This window comes from Brassica napus, chromosome A7 (assembly GCF_020379485.1).
Source record: "Brassica napus cultivar Da-Ae chromosome A7, Da-Ae, whole genome shotgun sequence".
In the NCBI taxonomy this organism is placed as follows: Eukaryota; Viridiplantae; Streptophyta; class Magnoliopsida; order Brassicales; family Brassicaceae; genus Brassica; species Brassica napus.
In genome coordinates this window covers 21379337-21399997 of record NC_063440.1, presented here as the reverse complement: position 1 = coordinate 21399997, position 20661 = coordinate 21379337, and the positions used below count along the sequence as shown (strand labels likewise).

General features: G+C 33.9%; 4 protein-coding genes across 4 annotated transcripts; 2 read left to right on the top strand and 2 right to left on the bottom strand.

The window, feature by feature from the left end:
* Positions 1-893: 893 nt before the first annotated feature.
* LOC106446515 lies at positions 894-2470 on the bottom strand. Its single transcript, XM_013888272.3, has 2 exons — positions 1695-2470; positions 894-1435 (listed from the first exon to the last, which is right to left on the bottom strand). The coding sequence occupies exons 1-2, from the start codon at positions 2268-2270 to the stop codon at positions 1154-1156; spliced, it is 858 nt and encodes a 285-aa protein (XP_013743726.1). The 5' UTR covers positions 2271-2470; the 3' UTR covers positions 894-1153.
* Positions 2471-4907: 2437 nt separating this feature from the next.
* On the top strand, positions 4908-7508 carry LOC106353819 (LEAF RUST 10 DISEASE-RESISTANCE LOCUS RECEPTOR-LIKE PROTEIN KINASE-like 1.5). The gene has a single exon (XM_013793623.3). It carries the CDS (start codon positions 5361-5363, stop codon positions 7227-7229), a length of 1869 nt encoding a protein of 622 aa, XP_013649077.3. The 5' UTR covers positions 4908-5360; the 3' UTR covers positions 7230-7508.
* A 1495-nt stretch (positions 7509-9003) lies between these two features.
* BNAA07G24030D lies at positions 9004-10063 on the top strand. The gene has a single exon (XM_013795742.3). It carries the CDS (start codon positions 9090-9092, stop codon positions 9534-9536), a length of 447 nt encoding a protein of 148 aa, XP_013651196.1. The 5' UTR covers positions 9004-9089; the 3' UTR covers positions 9537-10063.
* A 7687-nt stretch (positions 10064-17750) lies between these two features.
* LOC106353951 (glutathione S-transferase U11) lies at positions 17751-18919 on the bottom strand. Its single transcript, XM_013793787.3, has 2 exons — positions 18455-18919; positions 17751-18339 (listed from the first exon to the last, which is right to left on the bottom strand). Exons 1-2 carry the CDS (start codon positions 18791-18793, stop codon positions 17974-17976), a joined length of 705 nt encoding a protein of 234 aa, XP_013649241.1. The 5' UTR covers positions 18794-18919; the 3' UTR covers positions 17751-17973.
* Between the last annotated feature and the right edge of the window lie 1742 nt (positions 18920-20661).

Genomic DNA, 20661 nt, shown 5'->3' with positions numbered 1-20661 from the left:
AGACTGAAAGGTGAGAAACTATATATATATCAGACTCGATTGATAAACCATTTGGAATTGGTTCCAAGTTCCAACTTCTGTTGTAATGGATACCCTTTGGAGAAATGTAATTGCTCAAACACTTGCGCCAAACCAATCCTTATTTAGCCTCCAGGATTTGTTTCCAATGCGGCGCATTGAATGCTCATCAGTTTGAGAAATGATTTCTAAAATACATGTCGATAGTATTCACAAAGCGTCAGTTGTCGAGTCATAACTTCTAATATCGTTGTCCCAAACTTCCTGCTATATATTGTCTAGTTTAATTAGTATTTTCTAGACAGTTTGTTTATCACCTGTTAGTCTATAACTAAACTATAGGATATTGTTTACATCACCTAATTTTGTTCTTAAATGACATCTGACGATATCATATTCATAGGAAATGCATTCTCACTTGAGACACGATGGAAGGTACATTGTTATTTGAATTTCGCCCACTCCTATATAGATTTAGGTATCTACACGCCCTGTGGTGCCATGCAGATTTTTTTTCTTCTGTAACTTAATGCCATGCAGATTCTACAATGGTAATTAGTTTTGTATTATCGGAATCGACCGGACTGTTTGCCTACAATTAACGTAGTTGCAACATCGTATTTGATCATTAATCATTTTTTCATATATATATATATATATATATATATGTGAATCTTGTTAAAATCTATCTTCTTATCGGAAATGGAGATTGTTATTTTTGCTTTGGTGGTGATTGTGTAAACAAATTCTTTATTGGAACCACTTTAGTAGAAGAACAATTTAGTAATATCAAAAGGAAAAAGGGACAAATTAGTAGCAGAGTTGGTGAAGACTTGCGCAATTACTTGAGCACTTTTTTTTTTTGAACAACATGCTTGAGCACTTTAAAGTCTCTGCTGATTGATAAGAAGTCTTATAGTAACATCATTCATGATGGCGGATGTTTACATATAAAATGGCTAAACTTAAATAATACGTTTACAAAATAACAAAAACAATGAAAGATTAAACACCCACAATAAGATCTATCTATTAATCTATATACTCTTATCTAATGGAACCGAGGACCAATCGTTTATCTTTTGGTCAACACCATATATTCGACCATTATTGCAGAACACACACAGCACGCCATTTAAGAAGTATTTGACGGTACTAGAACGACATGCATTTTTCCATTATTTGGCGGAAGCTGCAAACGAAGAGGGAACAGCTTGCCGTTTAAAGGATTGCGTGTACACACGACAACATCATCCATGCTAGTCTCTTCCCTCAACACCTGAGTCAACTGCTCCACGCTGTTTCCTTTGAAAGTTAAAGCGTATCCAACGGCTGACTCATCCTCCACGTGACCTTCTTCGTCTGCGATGTGGTAATATATGATCCTTCCTTCAGATTTCGGCGGCGACTCAGTCAACTAGTCAATACAAAATCAAGAAAATGTTAAGACGACAATCTTGAAAAAAAAAAAAAAAAATTCGACACCAGAAAACTTCTGAAAAATTTCAGCCTAATACATATTTTCGATTTAAAAAATAATAATCTGTAACATCATAATCTGTAATAAATCTGCTTTTAAAAAATAACCTGTAACATCATAATTTCAGCCTAATACATAAATCTGATTATTTTCAAAAAAATAATCTGTAATAAATCTGCTTTTAAAAAATACCAACATTTTCCTCGGATGTGTCTGAAGAAGTCCTAGACACCGGAGGACTCGACGGCCTCCTATGTGGCGGGGGACTCGATGGCCTCCTATGTGGCGGAGGAGTTGTTGCCACTGCCGGAGCCGGAATAGCCGTTTCAACCAAGATCTCAACGATATCAACATCCCACAAGAACGAGTCCGAACTATGAGGAGAGTCATGAGTGACTGAGTTACGCCACGGAGGAAGTCCACCATTGGCTCGGAGAAGGTTACCGTGTCTAGTCTTGAGCTTGATTTTGGATCCTTCTCTCACCGGCTCCCACTCGACGGACGCGTTAAGCCGACTCGGTTTGGACAGGACCACTTTAAGTCCCGTGGCACCGAGCAAGAACCGTTCGTTAGAAGCGGTGAGATAATTACCGTAGCAACTCCTTAAGCGGATCACTTCAAAGGAACCCCGAACTGGTTCGACGGTCCACCGAGCTCTCTTGTCGGAACCATTCCTGTCTTGAGTCACCGTCTCTTCGTCCTCGTCCGCCGTTAGATACTTCTCATGGACGTTACGCATCCTAACGGCTTTAGCTTTGTGGAAAAAATCCATTTTCTTGATACTAGCTAGCTATGTTATTACTAAGATTTGATTCACAAGCGAATTGTGATGTAAATGTAGTGTTTGATATGTATTTATTATTCGAGACCAAGTCCAAAGCGGCACGCGGTGACGTGGGACCTTTTTCAATCGTTTATTTTGAATTAATTGAATAATGAATAGTCATGTGATGAAACGATTTTTAGCCACTAGGCATAGAAAGGTCGTGCTTAATTGACGTGTTTAACTATATCTGTTATTTCCACGCAGCATATATATATATATACGTAGTTATTATCCTTTTACGTATGCTTCCCCGTTACAGCTTGTTAACCAAGGGAACAGTATTTATTAAAAGTATCCTATGATGAAAATCAATCTATTTTGTTTCTGTGATGAAAATTGAATATACATTGTTCCTACGATTAAGTTGAATCTATTTTTCCTCACTACTTACAAGACTGCTAATTTTATAATGTGTCAAGACTGCTAATTTTATAATGTGTAAACTCGCTGGAAATTGTAATCTATTCGTGTACATATATATTAATATTCGTTTATAGTATATCACAGCTGTATTCAGGTAAATTCGAATATAGGCAAAAACAATAATCAAAAATTTATAAATGATAGATATGGGTGGGATCCATGGATATATGAGGGAGAAAACAATGTATAATTATTTCCTGTAAGAAACACCAAGATTGAGGTTGACGAGTGTGGGACTCTCTTTAAGGCGTAACTCATAAGGGATGACAAAGAGATCATAAGCGACAACAACTTATTTACATTTTTCTCGTGCCTGTGATACGTTACTCTTATTATTTACGTATATGGTCGTTGTCATGGACCGGACAAACTAGATTCGTGCCAAATCCGCTTTAAGTCATCTGTTTTGGTTTTGGTTTGAATGTAAAAATGATCTCAGTTTTGGTTCGGTGATCAAGAATCGGTGCAAAATTAACCAAGAAAATACAAAGGAAATCGAATCGGATATTTCAAATCTGTTCGCCTCAGTATATATACGAAGACAAATCAACATGCTATGCAAATTCATAACCAACTTAAAATAAATGAACCAAAATCTACACGTACTCATTTCAACAGTGATTGGATCAGCGTGTACTAATCCGCTAGTATTTGATAGCTAATCTACTTTGAGTTCAGTTGATCATGGAGATTGTGAAGGGAACTACATGATCTAAATCCAACAATGACCGAATAGGAATCTATATGAGATTCTTCTAAGAATATTACCCAGGAAACATATCAGAACAAGATTTCTTATATGCTCAGAAATCTGCTGATCTTCACGGCAGGTGTTGGAGCACCCGCTGCAACTTTGTTTCGCAAAATATATTTTGAAAATTAAAATAAATGATACTTATCTAAGATTTCAAGTACATTCTCTTGATGAAGTATCAATATAATATCTTAAAGGAAGAGAAAAAGAAAATCTAAGATCTCAACTAAAGCCAACTTCACAAACAAAGAAGTGGCAACCAATAAAAAATATTCAAAAACAAAGATCAAGTCTAAAATCACCTATGACAACAGATGCTAGAACTCTCTCACTCTCAAACTTGGAAAATGCCACTTGGCTCGGGCCAGGCCACTATATTGCGGTTTCAAGTGTTTTTGAGCTTAACGAACTCAAGTAATCCAATGGATCCAATAAAACCTATAATAGCTAAGTATGGCCATGGGTCTAGAGATACAGGCCCAATAGTACGTTCAAATGGTTCATGATTGAGTTTGAGAAATATAATCAGACAAACATTATTAAAGAGAGAGACCACAAAAAGGTCAGCTTTATTTGATCCCATCGCATTAATTACCCCTTTTGATATGAATCATGTCATGAATGGGTAAGGCTCCAAATCAGCGGATGTACCATACTATCATTGCGTCTTACATTTTTGCTGCGATCCTTTATTGTTTGGAGGACAAAATAAAGATGTGAACAAAGTAGCCACTGTTTTTTCATTTATGTATCAGGACCCGACCCGCCGGATCAAGACAACGGATGAGTAATATCTGTGGATTTCGCGAAACAGATTTGACAAAGGTAGGTTTGATGTGTTCTCCATCAAATTATAATATGACTTTAATAACATTTAAGCTATTTAAAAGACCAACTATGATTTGTTAAGTCTTTTTCAACATCTTATTTCTCGAATTTAGTAACACAAAAGCTAGCATTGTCTTGTAAGTTCTATCTAATGTCGTTAAGTCTTTGTCTACCATATATATGCATAAATTTTTAGATGAGTTTTTTTAAATGCATGATTAATGAGAGTTTTTGATGTAGAGTCTCTCAAAATAATAAACCAAAAAATCAATGTATGATTCATAAATATTTCAAAAAGATCCACATCGAAGTTTTCAAATTAATTTGTTTTTATATAAAAATTGGTGTAAAGTGACAGGTTTCGAAAATACCTGCTACTAGTTAAATACTATCAATATTTTGTATGTTACATATTAAAAAACCCAACATAAAATTCTCATTGGATAAGCTCATAAGTTCCAGCAATAATTCAAAGTGCATATTAGCATATACAGCTTCTACTTCATTATTGTCAAAATAAAAAATAAAAAAGCTTCCACTATAATATGAACTAAATTTCAATGTCTACAATGTATGTCGTCCCCTTTTGACCCTTTTTCTTTTCTTTTCGCGTATGTGCTCTCATAGTCCGGCGTCCCATTTTTTCTGTACGTCTCTCATTCATATACTTTCTCAAAAAGTGCATTTGGCTTAATTTGAACAAAAATAAAAAGAATTTCTAAAATATTTTGAAATCGTTTTTTCTTCACGTGGAATTTTAATTTAATGAAGCTTTTGAAGTATACACATTCATGGAAACATTTTGAATTCGACTTCCTGCATAGAAAGAAACGAAAACGTAATTAAAAAAAAATACAAAATTGCCAAGATGTTCATTTTATATTAAAAGAAAATAAAACAAAAAAGTTAAAACTCTTCAGTTTCCGAGTTCCTAAACCTTCACGTGCCTCTTCTTCTCCTTACTTCAACCTCTTCCTCACAACACTGTCCACTTCGAGAACTCCAGTTACCAGATTCAGATCTCTCTCTCTATGTCTCAGTCACTGTCTTCTTCGCGACGGTGCTTTTCTCTACTCACACTCATCCTCACCATTGTTAAAACTTACTCATCTTCATGCTCATCTTCTTCTACTTCCTTTCATTGCCCTCCGTTTAACTCCTCTCCACCCTTCCCATTCTCTACCTCTCCGGGATGCGGCCACCCACACTTCCAGATCCAATGCTCATCTCCACGCGCCACCATCTCAATCAAAAACCTCACTTTCTCTCTCCTCCATTACTCCTCCCTCTCCTCCTCTCTCACCCTCTCCCCACAGTTAGACTCTAACCAAAACAACTGCTCCTCTCTCCGGTTCTCCTCCTCCCCTAACCGGTTCATCGACTTAACCGGTTCTCCTTTCAGAGTCTCCGACTCCTCTTGCTCCCGTCTCTCTCTCCTCCGTCCTTGCTCTCCTTTAACTCTCCCAAACTGTAGTCGCTGTCCTCAAGACTGCAAACTACTAAAGAACCCGGGTCGGATCCTCCACGGATGCGAATCAACCCACGGGTCCTTATCCGAGCAAGGCTGTCAAGGAGATCTCCTAAGCTTCCTCCAAGACTTCTTAACCAGATTCGGATTCGAAGTCGAATGGGACGAGTCTCAAGACCCATACTTCACTAAATGCAAAGACTGTCGGGTCAAGAACGGAGTCTGCGGGTTTAACTCGACCCACCCGAGACAAGACTTCATCTGTTTCTCGTCTCAAAGAGAGACAACAACAGTCAACAACCACGTCGCAGTGTTATGTCTCATCTTCGCTTTAACCTGTCTTCTCCTCGCTATCTCCGTCGCAGTAGCCATCTTCCGATCAAGAAGAGCGAGCTTCTTATCTTCAGTCAACGAAGAAGACCCCGCAGCTCTCTTCCTCCGCCGCCACCGCTCCGCCGCTCTCCTCCCTCCGGTCTTCACCTTCGAGGAGCTCGAGTCCGCCACCAACAAGTTCGACCCCAAGCGCAAGATCGGCGACGGAGGATTCGGCTCCGTGTACCTAGGCCAGCTCGCCGACGGCCAGCTCCTCGCCGTGAAGTTCCTCCACCACCACCACGGCGCCACCGCCGCCGACACCGAGCACTGCAAAGCCTTCTCCATGAAGTCTTTCTGCAACGAGATCTTGATCCTCTCCTCGATCAACCACCCCAACCTCGTCAAGCTCCATGGATACTGCTCCGACCCGAGAGGGCTTCTCCTCGTTCACGATTACGTCACCAACGGAACTTTAGCGGATCATCTCCACGGGAGGAAGTCGAAGATGACGTGGCGAATACGGTTAGACATCGCTTTGCAAACGGCTTTGGCTATGGAGTATCTACACTTCTCTATCACTCCACCGGTTGTTCATAGAGACATTACTTCGTCGAACATCTTCGTGGAGAAAGACATGAGAATCAAAGTCGGTGACTTTGGTCTCTCTAGGCTCTTGGTGTTCTCCGAGACGACGGTGAACTCGGCTTCTTCGTCTGATTACGTCTGCACGGGCCCACAAGGTACGCCCGGTTATCTGGATCCGGATTATCACCGGTCTTTCCGGTTAACCGAGAAGAGTGACGTGTATAGTTACGGCGTCGTTTTGATGGAGTTGATGACGGGGATGAAAGCTGTTGACCAGCGTCGTGAGAAGAGAGACATGGCTTTGGCTGAACTGTTTGTCTCCAAGCTACAGATGGGTCTTCTCGATCAGGTGGTTGACCCGTTGATAGCGAGTGATGACGACGAAGGTGGCGTTGCGGCGGTTGCTGAGCTGGCGTTCCGGTGTGTTGCGGTGGATAAGGATGATCGTCCGGACGCGAAGGAGATTGTTGGAGAGCTCAGGAGGATTAAGAGCCGTACACGTGTTGGTGAAGATGACGTGACGAAATGTTGACTGTTGGATTAGATTGCGATGATGTAATGTAATGAAGTGAAAAAAGAGTTTGACTTGTCCCCACGTGTGTCAGAGTTGAAAGGCAAACCCCACATGGGTGTGTGTGTATGTGTGACGTAATCCTAGTCACACCACTTGAAGTTTGTATTATGTTTGTTTATAGATTTTGTATATGTGGACTATGGAGAATAGAGATTCGGAAAAAAAATATTTTGTTGATTCATGTAACCGTAAGATATCAATATTGGGAAACCAAATGATCAAATCGTGTGTTTTCTATCAATGTAATCAACATGGTTCGTAACTCGCAGCAGTATGCCAACTAGCACCTGATTCTAGAATAATATGGTTTGTTTTAGTACTACAATAAGCATCAAATTACAAGGAAATTACGGATCTGATAACCCATATAAGAGAACTTACCATGTCTCATTGCATATGGACGCAGGAGTTGGCATCAGCTTTTAGAGGCATTCTCTAGACAACTTCCAACCTGTTTCCAGAACATCTAACAAGCATGATTGGAGTGAAGTGTATGGTATTCACAAAGAGTTCTAGGATACACTTTCATCACTTGGCTGGTATTGTATTACTAAATCGTCTTACAAGTTTACAATCTAGCTCGACATAAGAGGCGATCTGTAAGGGATATTAATATGTAGACTAGTCAAATACTCTGCTTTGACTTACTATAAAATGATACGATGTTGTCACGTTCATCCTTTTTTTTTTTTTTTGTCACGTTCATCTTCCTTCGATTGGCGTTCTAAACAGTGATCTATTTTGTTAAAGGGAGGGTAGTCAAAGAAGACATCACCATATTCATCATCCTGCCTGCCATCTCATAGGCGTCACTGAAAGGTGGTAATGTTGGCGGTCGGAAACCTTATTGTTGAATATAAGCAATAATTTTCTTAGATGTTTTGCAGAATTTTGGTGGTTTGTGTCTTGTTTTCTCTCGATATATAATTATATGGATTCATGCTAGTTTCATTGGATTGTTGGACTCGCAATCCACACGATTCTGTTCCCAACATATTTTGCTTTCTAAAAGAGAAGTTGAATATGCTTTAGTACACTTACCCTATACAACCAGCTGATACAAAACACAATAATGTTTTTTGGGTTTACGATTTTTTTTCCGTCATAAGAATAAAAAAAAACAAGCAAAATTCCACGAAATTAACTTAATGAATAATTGAAATTTAGTGAAAATAAAATTTGACACGTTTTTCATGTACGTACTCGCGTGTATGTATCAAGACATTGCCATCGTCTAACTTAAATTAACGATGATTTTCTAACACTTGGAGACCTCCGCACGTATACTACACTATATTTTCTTGTTTCACTAGAACAAAACAAATAAACAATTATAATTGCTTCAGTAATATTAAACACGTTTGGTTACTTTTGATTATATTTCTAAGTATTTGTTTTCATTTCCTGAAAGATTTTGATCAGTAATATTATTTTATAGTATTTATAGTAATACTATTTTATAACACTGGTATTTTGTTTTCTAGCTCTGCTAATCCAAGTAAGAACACAAATGGAATACATTAATTTCTACTCTTCCTAGGGTTTCATGTGGCTATATGGAGTAAACATAACAAAAAGGCGGAGTTAAAATGAGAAGTTACTACAAGATTAATTGCAACCAGTAACAATATCGTGTACGGTGTATCCCAACTATCAACAGACTTTATATTTGATCTTGACAGATCCATGATTCATCCGATAGTCAAAACTAATATCTCAAACATACCCAACCCCCGATCTCTCCTTATGTTTATATATACCACTCGCTACCTTCAAAGCATATTCGCCAAACAAAACTGAAGGAAGTAAAGAAAAAATATGGCAAATTCAAATGTTTTTCTCCTCTTCGTACTTCTCATTGCTTCACTCTTTTACATATGCCACACCTTAACACTTTTTGGCATCCTAATCAAAGAAGTCTACATTCGTGGTACCCTGCGTTGTAGCCTTAACGGGAATCCAAGTGCACCACCAGTCTCTAACGCCACAGTCTACTTAATATGTGGCAGCGCAAACTCAACCATCGCTCAAGCAGTGACAAATCCCTACGGTGTATTTGTTATTGTGCTCAACACAGTAGAGACGCTTTTGGTCAATCCAAGTAACTGCATTATCGAAGCTAATCTTCCGACTGGCACGTGCCAAATCTATCCACCGGACGGTACACTAACTGCCTCAGTTAATCTGGTCAACATCACCGTCAGGGGTCTCCTTTTTATCGCTAACTATGCCGCCGGTGCATTTCTCAATGAGGATCCCCCATAAACTATACCGCCGGTGCGTTTCATTTTCACAACAATACGTGTGACGTGTATGTGTGCAAAATATATGGGGATTTGATGCATGATCCTATCTATGTATTGCTAAAAAATATAAAAGTGATATATATGCGGGCCCTATATATGCGGGCCCTATATATGCTCCATGAATTATGTGTACTTAATTATCTTAAATTATAATAAAAACTAATAATTATTAGTATTACAAATAGCAATAGCTGGATATTGTAATAAATAACAAATAAAAATTAATAATTATTAGTATAACAAATAACAATAGTTAGTAGGAAGGTTCAACCCAGTTTATGGATGAGTAACCAAATGAATAAAATAATATGAATATATTTTAAAATTTTAGTTTATTTTTAACTAAAGCCAACATTAGTTTTCATTGTTTACTACTAATATTTTTAATATTTGTTTTATTACTTTTAAAATAATATACTTGTTTCACTATTAAAGAAAAAAAGACAAATTTTCAATAGCACTAAATCAAGTTTTTGTTTATAAATAGCACACAATATATAAATCTTTAAAATAACATTCATTAAAGGGTAAAACATAAATATATTTATATATTTGTGTTTAGGGTTATTGATTAGAGTTTAGATTTTAGGATCTAACTTAATTTAGTATTGGAAAAAAAATCTCTTTAAATACTAATTTGTAACAAAAATTAAAAATATGTTATTTATGAGTTTTCCTTTAAAAATACATGAAAATGTAATTTTTCACTTTATCGTTAATATTTGTTATTTGATAGTAAGTAGAAGACATTATTTAAAACTGTAGTCAGTTGTTTTTAACACGAAAAATATGGATAATTTTGCTTTTCTAAATGCTTGGTTATTGAATTCAGTAGCACTTTTATTTCTTTTATACATCTATCTATATTATTAAAACTGAAGCACCTTTAGTACTGTTTGGAAACAAGGATAAAATAAATAAATGAGAATTGTTTGGAAACATGAATAGCATATTAATTACTTTCTTTTATTTACACATTTAGTCATTGCATTTATAATAAATGACATATCTCCTTTTATATTTTTTTTATTTACAGATTATGTCACTACATTTAAAATCAATTTAAATTAATTAATTACAATGGTTGTTGTTTCTTTATAGTGAAAATAAAAACACACAAACTGAAATATATAGTATATATTATATAAAAGAATTTTAAATATAGTATTACTTTATTTAGTTTAATCAAATATAAAAAATTTGAGAGTTCAATTTTTAAGAAAACAAAATATCATAAAATTAAAAATAATTCATAGAAAACTAATGCAAAAATTAAAATTTTAGGTATGTTTTTTTCATTTGAAAATAATTTCACAAAAGACAACAGGTCAATATATGAAGTGAATAGTACATTTACATCAAATTGTATTAAATTATAAAAAATAATATAATATTATGTATAAATAAATAAAAATATTATCAAACATCTATATTATAAAATAAAATAATATATTCTATTCTATATGTGTGAAATTATTTTTATCAAACCAATGGTTTATGATTTTATGTTAAACACAAATTAAATCAAGCACCTTCGCAGAGGCGCGGATCAAGTTCTAGTTTTTTTTTTTAAATTGCTAATTTGTGTTGAAACAGATTGTTGAATATGATTGCAAATTAGATTGACTGGCCTGCTTTCTTTTATCATAATTATATGATGATTTTGAGAGTTTAGGCATTATCCATATGCTTGGAAACCGTAGCGTCTTCGATTCCTTAGCAAAAGAGACCATAGCCTTGAGACATCTCTTTCTCCCATTTAGTTGAGCCTGGGCCATATAGAATTGAGGTGTCTTTTTCTCTCATGTATTTAATTTAGACTGGATCAGAAAGAATTGCTTTTCAAAACATTTTCAACTTAACAACATATGGATGGTGTAGTGGTAGGCGTATTCCGGTTGGCCAAACAATTTGAATTCGAAGCAACCTCAAGACACTAAGAATATATGGTCAAGCGGCATAAATCTTTAATTCCAATTGCAAGCAACTGAATCTATATGATACCAGTGGATAAGTTTTCAAAACACTAATCGGTTGAGTCTCGATCCACCGGATATCTTCGAGTTATCAAAAAGAAAAAAACATTCTCAACTCCAAACAAAAGCTGAACTAGTTAAAACCAGACGTCTACAAAAAACGATAACCTATGGACCATCCTTGAAAGCAAGAATACAAAAGCTTGGTTAACCTTTTTAAACCTTAAACTAGGTGATAACCCGCACATGAATGTGCGGGATAAAAATGCAGAATGAATATTATATATATATATATATATATAAATTACTGTTACATATCATTATTTATTTTGTGTTCATCCCTTATTATAAAATAATAAATATATTAAATAATTAAAAGTGAGTAACTATTACGTATATAATTAAATTGGAAAGCAAATAAATCAAAACAATCTCTCTTTTTTTATTTACAATGATTTTTATTGGTAAATAAATAAATAAAAAATCATTTTATAATATATGTTATATAATTAAATTTAAATTAAATTGATATATATATATATAATATTTATGAATATTTATTAATTGAAGTTTCCTACTCGTATAATTTTATTAACATTTGTATATTTGTTGTACCAAAAAAATCATTAATCACAAAACTTTCAATATGAGACTTTAATAACTTTAGGAATTTATAATCGTTTATAAATTTTTAATGCAAATTTCAAAATTAAAATATTAAAGTCTCAATACTTTTTAATACAAATTTTGAAATTAACTTATTTATATTCTTATATTGTATATAGATTAATTTAGTAATACATATTTAATATATATATGTTTAATTTAAATATCTATTAAATGAAACTTTTTAGAAACGATTAATATGAATAAAAATCATCCTAATGATGACATGTGACTACAAACTAATGTTGTAATGCTCATCAATTAATATATAAGAGATTTACATAACACACACTATCATACATAATTTATATATTGTTTATGAAATTAATCAATTAAGGCCATATGGCTATTTATGTTTCTAGTTGGGTATTTTAAAAGTCCCAAACAATCAAAACTTTAGCTTAAAGAAAGTCTGTTTGTTAAAGATAACTATTTGTCAACACAATTTTTCTCGGACAAAAACAGATAAGTAAAAGAAACAGAACATAAAAGAATAAAAACTGAAAGGGGATTAGGATTCAAACACTGGTCTTTTAACAAACTTACAGTCGATGAAGATGAAATTCATAAGATCGTGTACAGAGGGAAATTTAAATTTTAAGATTGGATGGTAGTGTATAAGCATATAAGACCTCTGTTATACAGAAGAACCAAGCTCTAAGGTTAGTAATGAAATAGTCAGCTAAGGGATGGTAATATATGTCAATTAATGACACACTAGAGATTTTTCCCGGGCTACGCCCGGGACTATATACAAATAACATATATTTTATATGTATATTACAATATATTACAATATATTACATCTATGTTATAAAATATTAATAATAAATTAAATTAAAATGAGTAAAACTCACAATTTGTTGTCTTCTACTATCTAAAATATGTATGGGATATTGAACAATGTGAAATTAATAAAGAAATTTTTAAACCTAAGTTATTCTCAAAAATATTTTTACATATTTAGTTTATTATTAAATATATTATTAATCTCAACATCACATATTTTTTTCGTTATATGTGTTATTTATATCATGTGTATTTTTTATATGTTTCTTATTTAATATTTTATAATATTCACTGAAAATATGTGATTCTAGAGGAAGACTATGTATTTTATGTATTTTAGATTATAAAAAAGTTAAAAAATTATATGAGATTTTATTGAAAGCTGCATCTTTATTTGAACTTTTAAAAAACTACACTTTTGTATATATGTAAATTTAATACACTTTTAGATCTGAATATTTGAAATTATTATAATATATTTTCATATCATTATTTAAATACTTAAACTAAAATTAAGTAAAATCAATTTTATTTATTTCTTAAAAGTGTATTATAATAACAGTGGATCTATATGATACCAGTGGATAAGTTTTCAAGACACTAATCGGTTGAGTCTCGATCCACCGGATATCTTCGAGTTATCAAAAAGAAAAAAACATTCTCAACTCCAAACAAAAGCTGAACTAGTTAAAACCAGACGTCTACAAAAAACGATAACCTATGGACCATCCTTGAAAGCAAGAATACAAAAGCTTGGTTAACCTTTTTAAACCTTAAATCGGATGACTTCACAAAACCGTTGGGCCCATTCTTGAAGGCATATAGACAAAAGATGCGATGGAGCTATGTTTTTTCGAAACATTAACCTTTTCTGGTTAACGTCTTTTCATCTTTCAATCCATGAATTAATACATAACTTGTGTGCTCATCCTTGTAGGCATATATTCAAAAATATATGGTCAAACTTGAAAAAAGTTCTGCATTAGATTTTGGTTGGAGTATAACTTTATAAGAATTCAAATGTTCCAATTTATACATAAGCAAAAGCACCTCCAATGGTAATATTAGGAGTTCTTAGCATTTGAAAAAAAATGAAATTAAGAGAGAGAATGAGCAAAAGTTCTTAATTATGAGTTTTAAAAAAACTATGGAATACTAAAAACACACATGTTTCAAATAGATGATTAACTTGTTTAAAGAAAATAAAACATAAATAAATAATTTTAATACTAATACTAACTATTGGATTTGGAGGTGCTCTAATATACATAAAAAAAAAACATAAAATTTACAATAAACATGCAACAATCTCTCAAGAGCCTGTGATCATGTTTATACAGTAGAGTTTCATGCCTCTTCAGTAGGTCGACTTTGTTCCACCGGCTCTGAATTTGTCTCCCGAAGATCCTTCACAAGATTCACCATTTATGGCTGCCGTGCCTCACTTTTGTCCCACAAACAGCTCATCGGACGGTGGTAGCTCATTCTCCTCTGTGATGGCAGCATTCAAATCGGAATTTTCTATCATGACTTCTCCTACCTCGATCCATACCGTACAACGATGGCAGAGACATCTTCTGGAGCTATGCGCCTTAGTTTTACCGATCTCTTCGGACTTTTCTCAGAGCAACTCCAATGGCACTGGCTCTGGCCTTTTGAGCGTTTACGGACCATTCAATGGTCTTGGGGTTAAAGAAAGCGGTTTTCAATTCTGCCCTCCTCCAAATCTCATCTTACGAAGGCTGAGAACAGGGACTTTCTTTTTTTTTTTTTTTTTTTTTTTAACAGGGACTTTCTTGTGGATAGGGTTGGATTTAAGAAGAAGATCGCTCTTCGATTTCAACACATCGGCTTCTTCTATGTACTCGTACTCGACGGACTTGCGGTGTAGAGCGATTCTACACCTCAAGGCGAATGGGCTTGACCATGTCCCAAGCAACTTCACAGTACCGTTCGAACCATTCTGAGCCATCTCACTTTTTTGTTTCTTATTGATTTGAGTTGTGTCTCTAGAGATGGAGTTGTTTGTTTTCTTGTTCTTTAACATTTGACGAAAGATCGTTTTTTCTGTTTAACATTTGATTGTATTTATAAGGAACAATTCGATTATTAAAAGCCATGTTACAAAAAAAAAAGAATTCGATTATTATGTTTTCTGTTTCTTGAGCTTCTTTAGCTGCCACTTTGGCAGCTGTGTATATATTTATTTTCTTATTTTATTTATGTTTTTGGCTTTTAAAATACTACTATAATTAAAGATTTTTTTCGTTAGAATTTAAGGTGTTTCAGTTTGACCGGCACTGAACTACGAAAGTGTGTCACGATTGTCTGTTGGACTACTTATTTTTTTTAATGCAATATCATCCTCCTCCTAGATGATCACTTAGCAAAGTCTTTTTCCGAATATTTCAAAGATGGTAGGTAGATTTTATACTGCACCTTAATTCAATTTTTTTTTTTTTTGTCGGGGATTTATTTAGATATTACAATTATGAGAAAGATTACTAAGACGATTCGATAACCGACAATACTACCTGCCTTATGAGGATCTACGTCTAAGAGCATCTCCAATGTATGTCTCTATATTTTCCTCTAAAATAGAGATCTCTATTATAGAGGTGGATTTGCTCCAATGTATGCCTCTAAAATAGAGGAAGAAAATATAGAGGAATCCTACTTTTTACCTCTATATTTAGAGATGAAAATAGCAAATCTCTATATTTTCCCCTATAAATAGAGGAACTCTATTATAGAGGCATACATTGGAGCAAATCCACCTCTATAATAGAGTTTCTCTATTTTAGAGAAAAATATAGAGATAAAAATAGAGGTGGGTTGGAGATGGTCTAACTGCATCATTTGAGCCGTCCTATGAAGATCACGCCTGACTAGATTTACTTGCACCATGTTGAGAAACCCTTATAAGTCTTTCTTCCGTAATCGCATAATTGTTGAATAAATCGTTTGCTCCGGAAATTGAAACCTGGATTTCCTGTGCAATCTGCAAGAAATTGCATAGTCTGGGATTTGAACTTCAGACCTGGGTGTAGAAGCCTTTAAACCATAACCACTAGGCTATGGTGCTTCCACTAATTCAATTATTTATGTTATCGAATTATTTTCAAATAATTATTTGTTTCTGGTTCTGAGAGAACAAGATCTGTTGTTCCAAATATAATAAATCTATCACAAAACAGTTTTTTATATCCTCGATCTATAAACAACCTTTTGTTCTTTAACTTTATTTTTGCAACCATGATGATTACACAACTATACATATAATTATCTTAATTTATTCATTTAAATATAAGAACTATCGAACTATATATGATTGACTAAAACAGTGTTTTTAATTTATTTATAGTCAAAATCATTTTATTTTGTTAAAAATGTTGAAATAAACTTTAAAATTTTAAAATTAACTATGTTTATATATATACTTTACGCTGTCAGAAAAAAATAATACTTATATACTTTACATTTTGGCCAGCTTTAGTGCTTGTTATCATCCATGTCTTTATTCTTGTTTTGTTACACTGTTAAAGACTGTTAATTATTTATTTTTTCTTTTTGGTAAAACTGTTAAATTTTTTACCATTTTTTATTTTAGCCAGAGTTAAAGAAATCACAAAAGGCAGATTCGCAGAAAATTAATCTAAAACAACAACAAAATACGGTATTGTAAAAAGAGAAAAAGACCAAAATAGCACTAAATCAAGTTTTTGTTCCCAAACTAGCACTCAAGGCTAAAAGTCACAAAAATAGCACTCAAGGGGTGGAGTTTAGGGTTTAAAATTTAGGGTTTAGAGTTTAGGTTTTAGGGTTTAGAGTTGAGAAGTGAGGTTTTGGGAATAAGATTTCAAATTTTGAAAAATAAAAAAAGTTAAATTTTTCAAAAGATAAAATGCTATTTTGGTCATTTTAGTTTTTGAGTGCTATTTTTGTGATATAAACTTAGAAATGTGCTATTTTGGAGATTTGCCCTTGTAAAAGTGCTAAACGAGGCATTGTCTTCACTGAAGAGAAAGGAAGCAAGAGTTGCCTAATGCAGCCGTTGAGTAAAGCAGACTGCTGTTAAACCAGGAGCCCGAACCCGGTAGATTGGCCCATACCCTGTGTCCGTCTCAAAAGATAAGCAGCCATATCGCCCAAACCTCCAAACCGGGAAGACCACCACGTAGAGACACCGCCGCCGAGCCGAGAAGAACCAACACATAATTATGTTATAAAAGCAGTTCTGATACAAAGTTTATACTACAAGTCACGGTCAAATATCAAATAATATTATTGTTGTATCATTGTTTAAATCACATAATTAATTATGGAAAAGTTGTAATTCAACTATAAAAGATACCAGTATTGAATAGTGAATAGGGCATAAAATTAATTCGCCACCCACCGCTGAATGAAACACATCAATAACATGGCCCTCTAATCGCTACCTTTTTGTAGGTATATATTCTTACTTAGTAAGGTATGTAATCGCCAGTTTTGAAAGAAAAACCATATATGATTCAGTTTATCTTAGTCTTCGACTTCGATCGGAGTATCAGTATGGTGAACTAGTTAATTCAGAAAGTAATTCAGGAACATTAGTACGTTGACTAATTGGCCCATAATACCAATAGCCTCAATGTGGTGGTCTACCAGTGTCTTCATCAGTTCCCACTTGCTATGTGTATTTATGAGGTTTTTCCAATTCATGAAATGTGGCTAAGTTTCCCTGCTCAATGGATATCACGTTAGCTTTAGATATAAAATATTTACGTTTTCTCATATTATACATCATACAAAAGTTCAACCTAAAAAAGAAAATCAACAAAAGAACTTTTTGACTGTGCCTTTCAATTAATCGAGTCTAACATCTTTATTCCTCGATCTCGATTATTCGATACATATGGTAATTTGTACGTCGTCTATTTATTTTAAACATAAATTATAACCTTTGGTCTTCTTCTTTGGTCCTCATTTAAATATTGAAGTATTGAACTTAAGCCTGGCAAACTCGACCAGCTTTTCAATATCGGGCATCACAGGCTTGACTGCTTCATGGGCGTAGAATCTGTCTGCCCAGTGGAAAAGACCTGGTGTGTTCTCTGGATGTATGAACTTGAACCCGGTAAATTTCTCTAGAACCTTGAGAGGACCCAACATTGATCCGAAACCGATATCGATGAATCCAATGTTTTCTCCTCCAAAGAAGCCTCTCCCTTTGCTGCATTCTTGAAACGTTTCTTCCAATAGAGCCATACATTGCTCTAGCTTTGCTATCGCCGCCTTTCTTTCATCCTCGTCTTTTGCTACTGCCACTCCATTGATTGATGTAAAACACTACAAAAGTTCAAGAAAAATAGAATGATTATACAAACATACAATCAAAGTATGTATTTGGTTTTATTTTTTTTTCTAGAGCTGAGGGCTAAGACAAACATGAAACATGACTTACGTGTTCATCGATGTAGACGTCCCAAAAGCGAGCTACGGCACGATCAAAGGGATCAGAGGGAAGTATGGGAGGACCTGAGAGCCAAGTTTCATCAACGTACATGACGATGTTGAGAGATTCACGGATTGGTTTATTGCCATGGATGAGGATAGGGATCTGTTTATGGACGGGGTTATAGTTTAACACGCTCTCCGAATTCAAAGTATCTTCTTCTTCGAGATACTCGTACGCTACACGCTTTAGGTTAAGTGCGATCCGAGTCCTCAGCACGAAAGGGCTAGGCCATGCTCCTAACAGCCTTACGTACTCATCATTCTTTGAACCATTCATGGAGCCCATAACGCTTAGCTTTTGGTTTCTGGAAGTACGAGAGATTATATATATTGATCAAACTCGCAGCTGCTTTTTTGTGTTTTTGTGGGATATGATATGAACAGCTGTTGTTTGATGAGATTTCTACTTTGCGTTTGCGTCTATATATAGGGCCGAGATTTTTTGTATTTTCATTCTTAGATTTCGGCAGCATGTCGGTCAAATAAAGCTTCGGTATGCGCCTGTGCCTCATAAATTCATAATAATAAAAAAAAACTGACAATAATAGAGATTTTAAGGGAAATAATTCAAAATGTTATTATTGGGTCGGTAGGAAATACAAAGTGATAAGAGAGTCAGGAAAGTGTGGTGAGTCCAGTTTAGTTGCCTAATATGTACCGTTGCTTAACTGTAATACCTACACTAGTTGCAATTGTATGTCAATTTTTTCTTCTTGCTAATTTGTTGGAAATTTATGTCCAAAGAAAAGTTGGAGAACTATGTATTTTTGTCTAATTTGAATAGTTGCAAGAATGTGATCCGCTGAGAGAAAAATAATAATAATAGTTGGTTAGAATGTATTTTTATCTTTTTACCTCTTTGTACTTTTATTCTAACGAGTTTCATTTTAAAAATGTTGAGAATAAGTTTAAAAATGAACACATGAAAATTACGTTTAAACGTATGTATTGATATTCCTAATTTGAAATTTAATGAAAAAGTGAATATACCATGTCTCTATATCTATTAACGTACGCAAGTTCCAGATCTGGGAAATTAAATCGGCTCAAACTCTTCATAGTTAACACAAAATAAATATATGTTTCAATTTTATTTATTTATCTAGAATACTATTTGACGAATCCACTTTTACAAAAGGAGAAAAAAAAGAATGTATGATGAAGTGTATGATTGGTTTTTCTTTTTTACATATTTTGCAGCCATTTTACTCTACTTTGTTTTCCAGTTTTATTAGATTCCTTGGAAACAAACTCCAGCTGATGTGAGTGCGAAGTCTAGATATGGTTTTTTTTTTTGACATAAGTCTAGATAATAGTTATGTACGACCGGATGGTTTAATGGTTATTAAAATTTTAGTTGACATGGTACTTATAGTAGTTGTGATTTTGGATAGACACACTCGCTTGCCCGGTTCGTATTCATAGTAACCACGACTAAGTCAAAACTCTTCTTTTTTTTACAGTAAGATTAGATTAACTTCAAAGATACAAGGGTGGGATACGTTTTTGATACACGAAGCCGGTGGTATGAAACATAACCCTGGAGACAAATCCGGCAAAAACTAAGTTTTTCCGGTGACAAAGCCCAAAACAAAGGGAAACTTTACAAAAAAAAATCAAAGATAAACAAAGGCTACATTTGGACTAAGTCAAAACTCAAAAGGACATATTTGCACGTCTTGGTATAACGTTTAACAGCATTAATGATACATACCTAAACTCATAACCTGCGCCTTGCACATAATGTGAATATAACTTTGTTATTTTTTTTATTATTTTTTTACCAAAAAAAAAAAAAAAAAACTTTGTTATTTTAATAAAAAACATTAAATCTGAATATTGGTTCAGTTTTTAGTTTTTTCTTAATCTTCCAAAATATAAATATTATTTTAAATTAATATTCATTTTAGTTTATTAAGTTAAAATATTTGATTTTTTGTTTTTTTTTCGGTAAAAACCAAAAATTAATATTATTTGTTCATTTTATATTATGAATTTTAGATAGTCGTCATGTCGAACCAATAGTTTCATATTATAGTTTCTAAACAGATAATAATTTAAGAAAAAGAAAAAAAATTATCAGGACAAATCATTTATGTACAATTTGGTTGGTAATTAAAGAAGCATTAAGAAAAAATATTTCAACTTTCAAAA

Bases quoted from the DNA above. Each gene is read 5' to 3' on its own strand.
- LOC106353819 (XM_013793623.3), top strand. From the start codon at position 5,361: ATGTCTCAGTCACTGTCTTCTTCGCGACGGTGCTTTTCTCTACTCACA.
- LOC106446515 (XM_013888272.3), bottom strand. From the start codon at position 2,270: ATGGATTTTTTCCACAAAGCTAAAGCCGTTAGGATGCGTAACGTCCAT. The intron at 1,436-1,694 runs GTTGGTATTTTT...TGTATTGACTAG, and splicing joins CAGACACATCCGAGGAAAAT to TTGACTGAGTCGCCGCCGAA.
- LOC106353951 (XM_013793787.3), bottom strand. From the start codon at position 18,793: ATGGGCTCCATGAATGGTTCAAAGAATGATGAGTACGTAAGGCTGTTA. The intron at 18,340-18,454 runs GTAAGTCATGTT...GAACTTTTGTAG, and splicing joins ACGTCTACATCGATGAACAC to TGTTTTACATCAATCAATGG.
- BNAA07G24030D (XM_013795742.3), top strand. From the start codon at position 9,090: ATGGCAAATTCAAATGTTTTTCTCCTCTTCGTACTTCTCATTGCTTCA.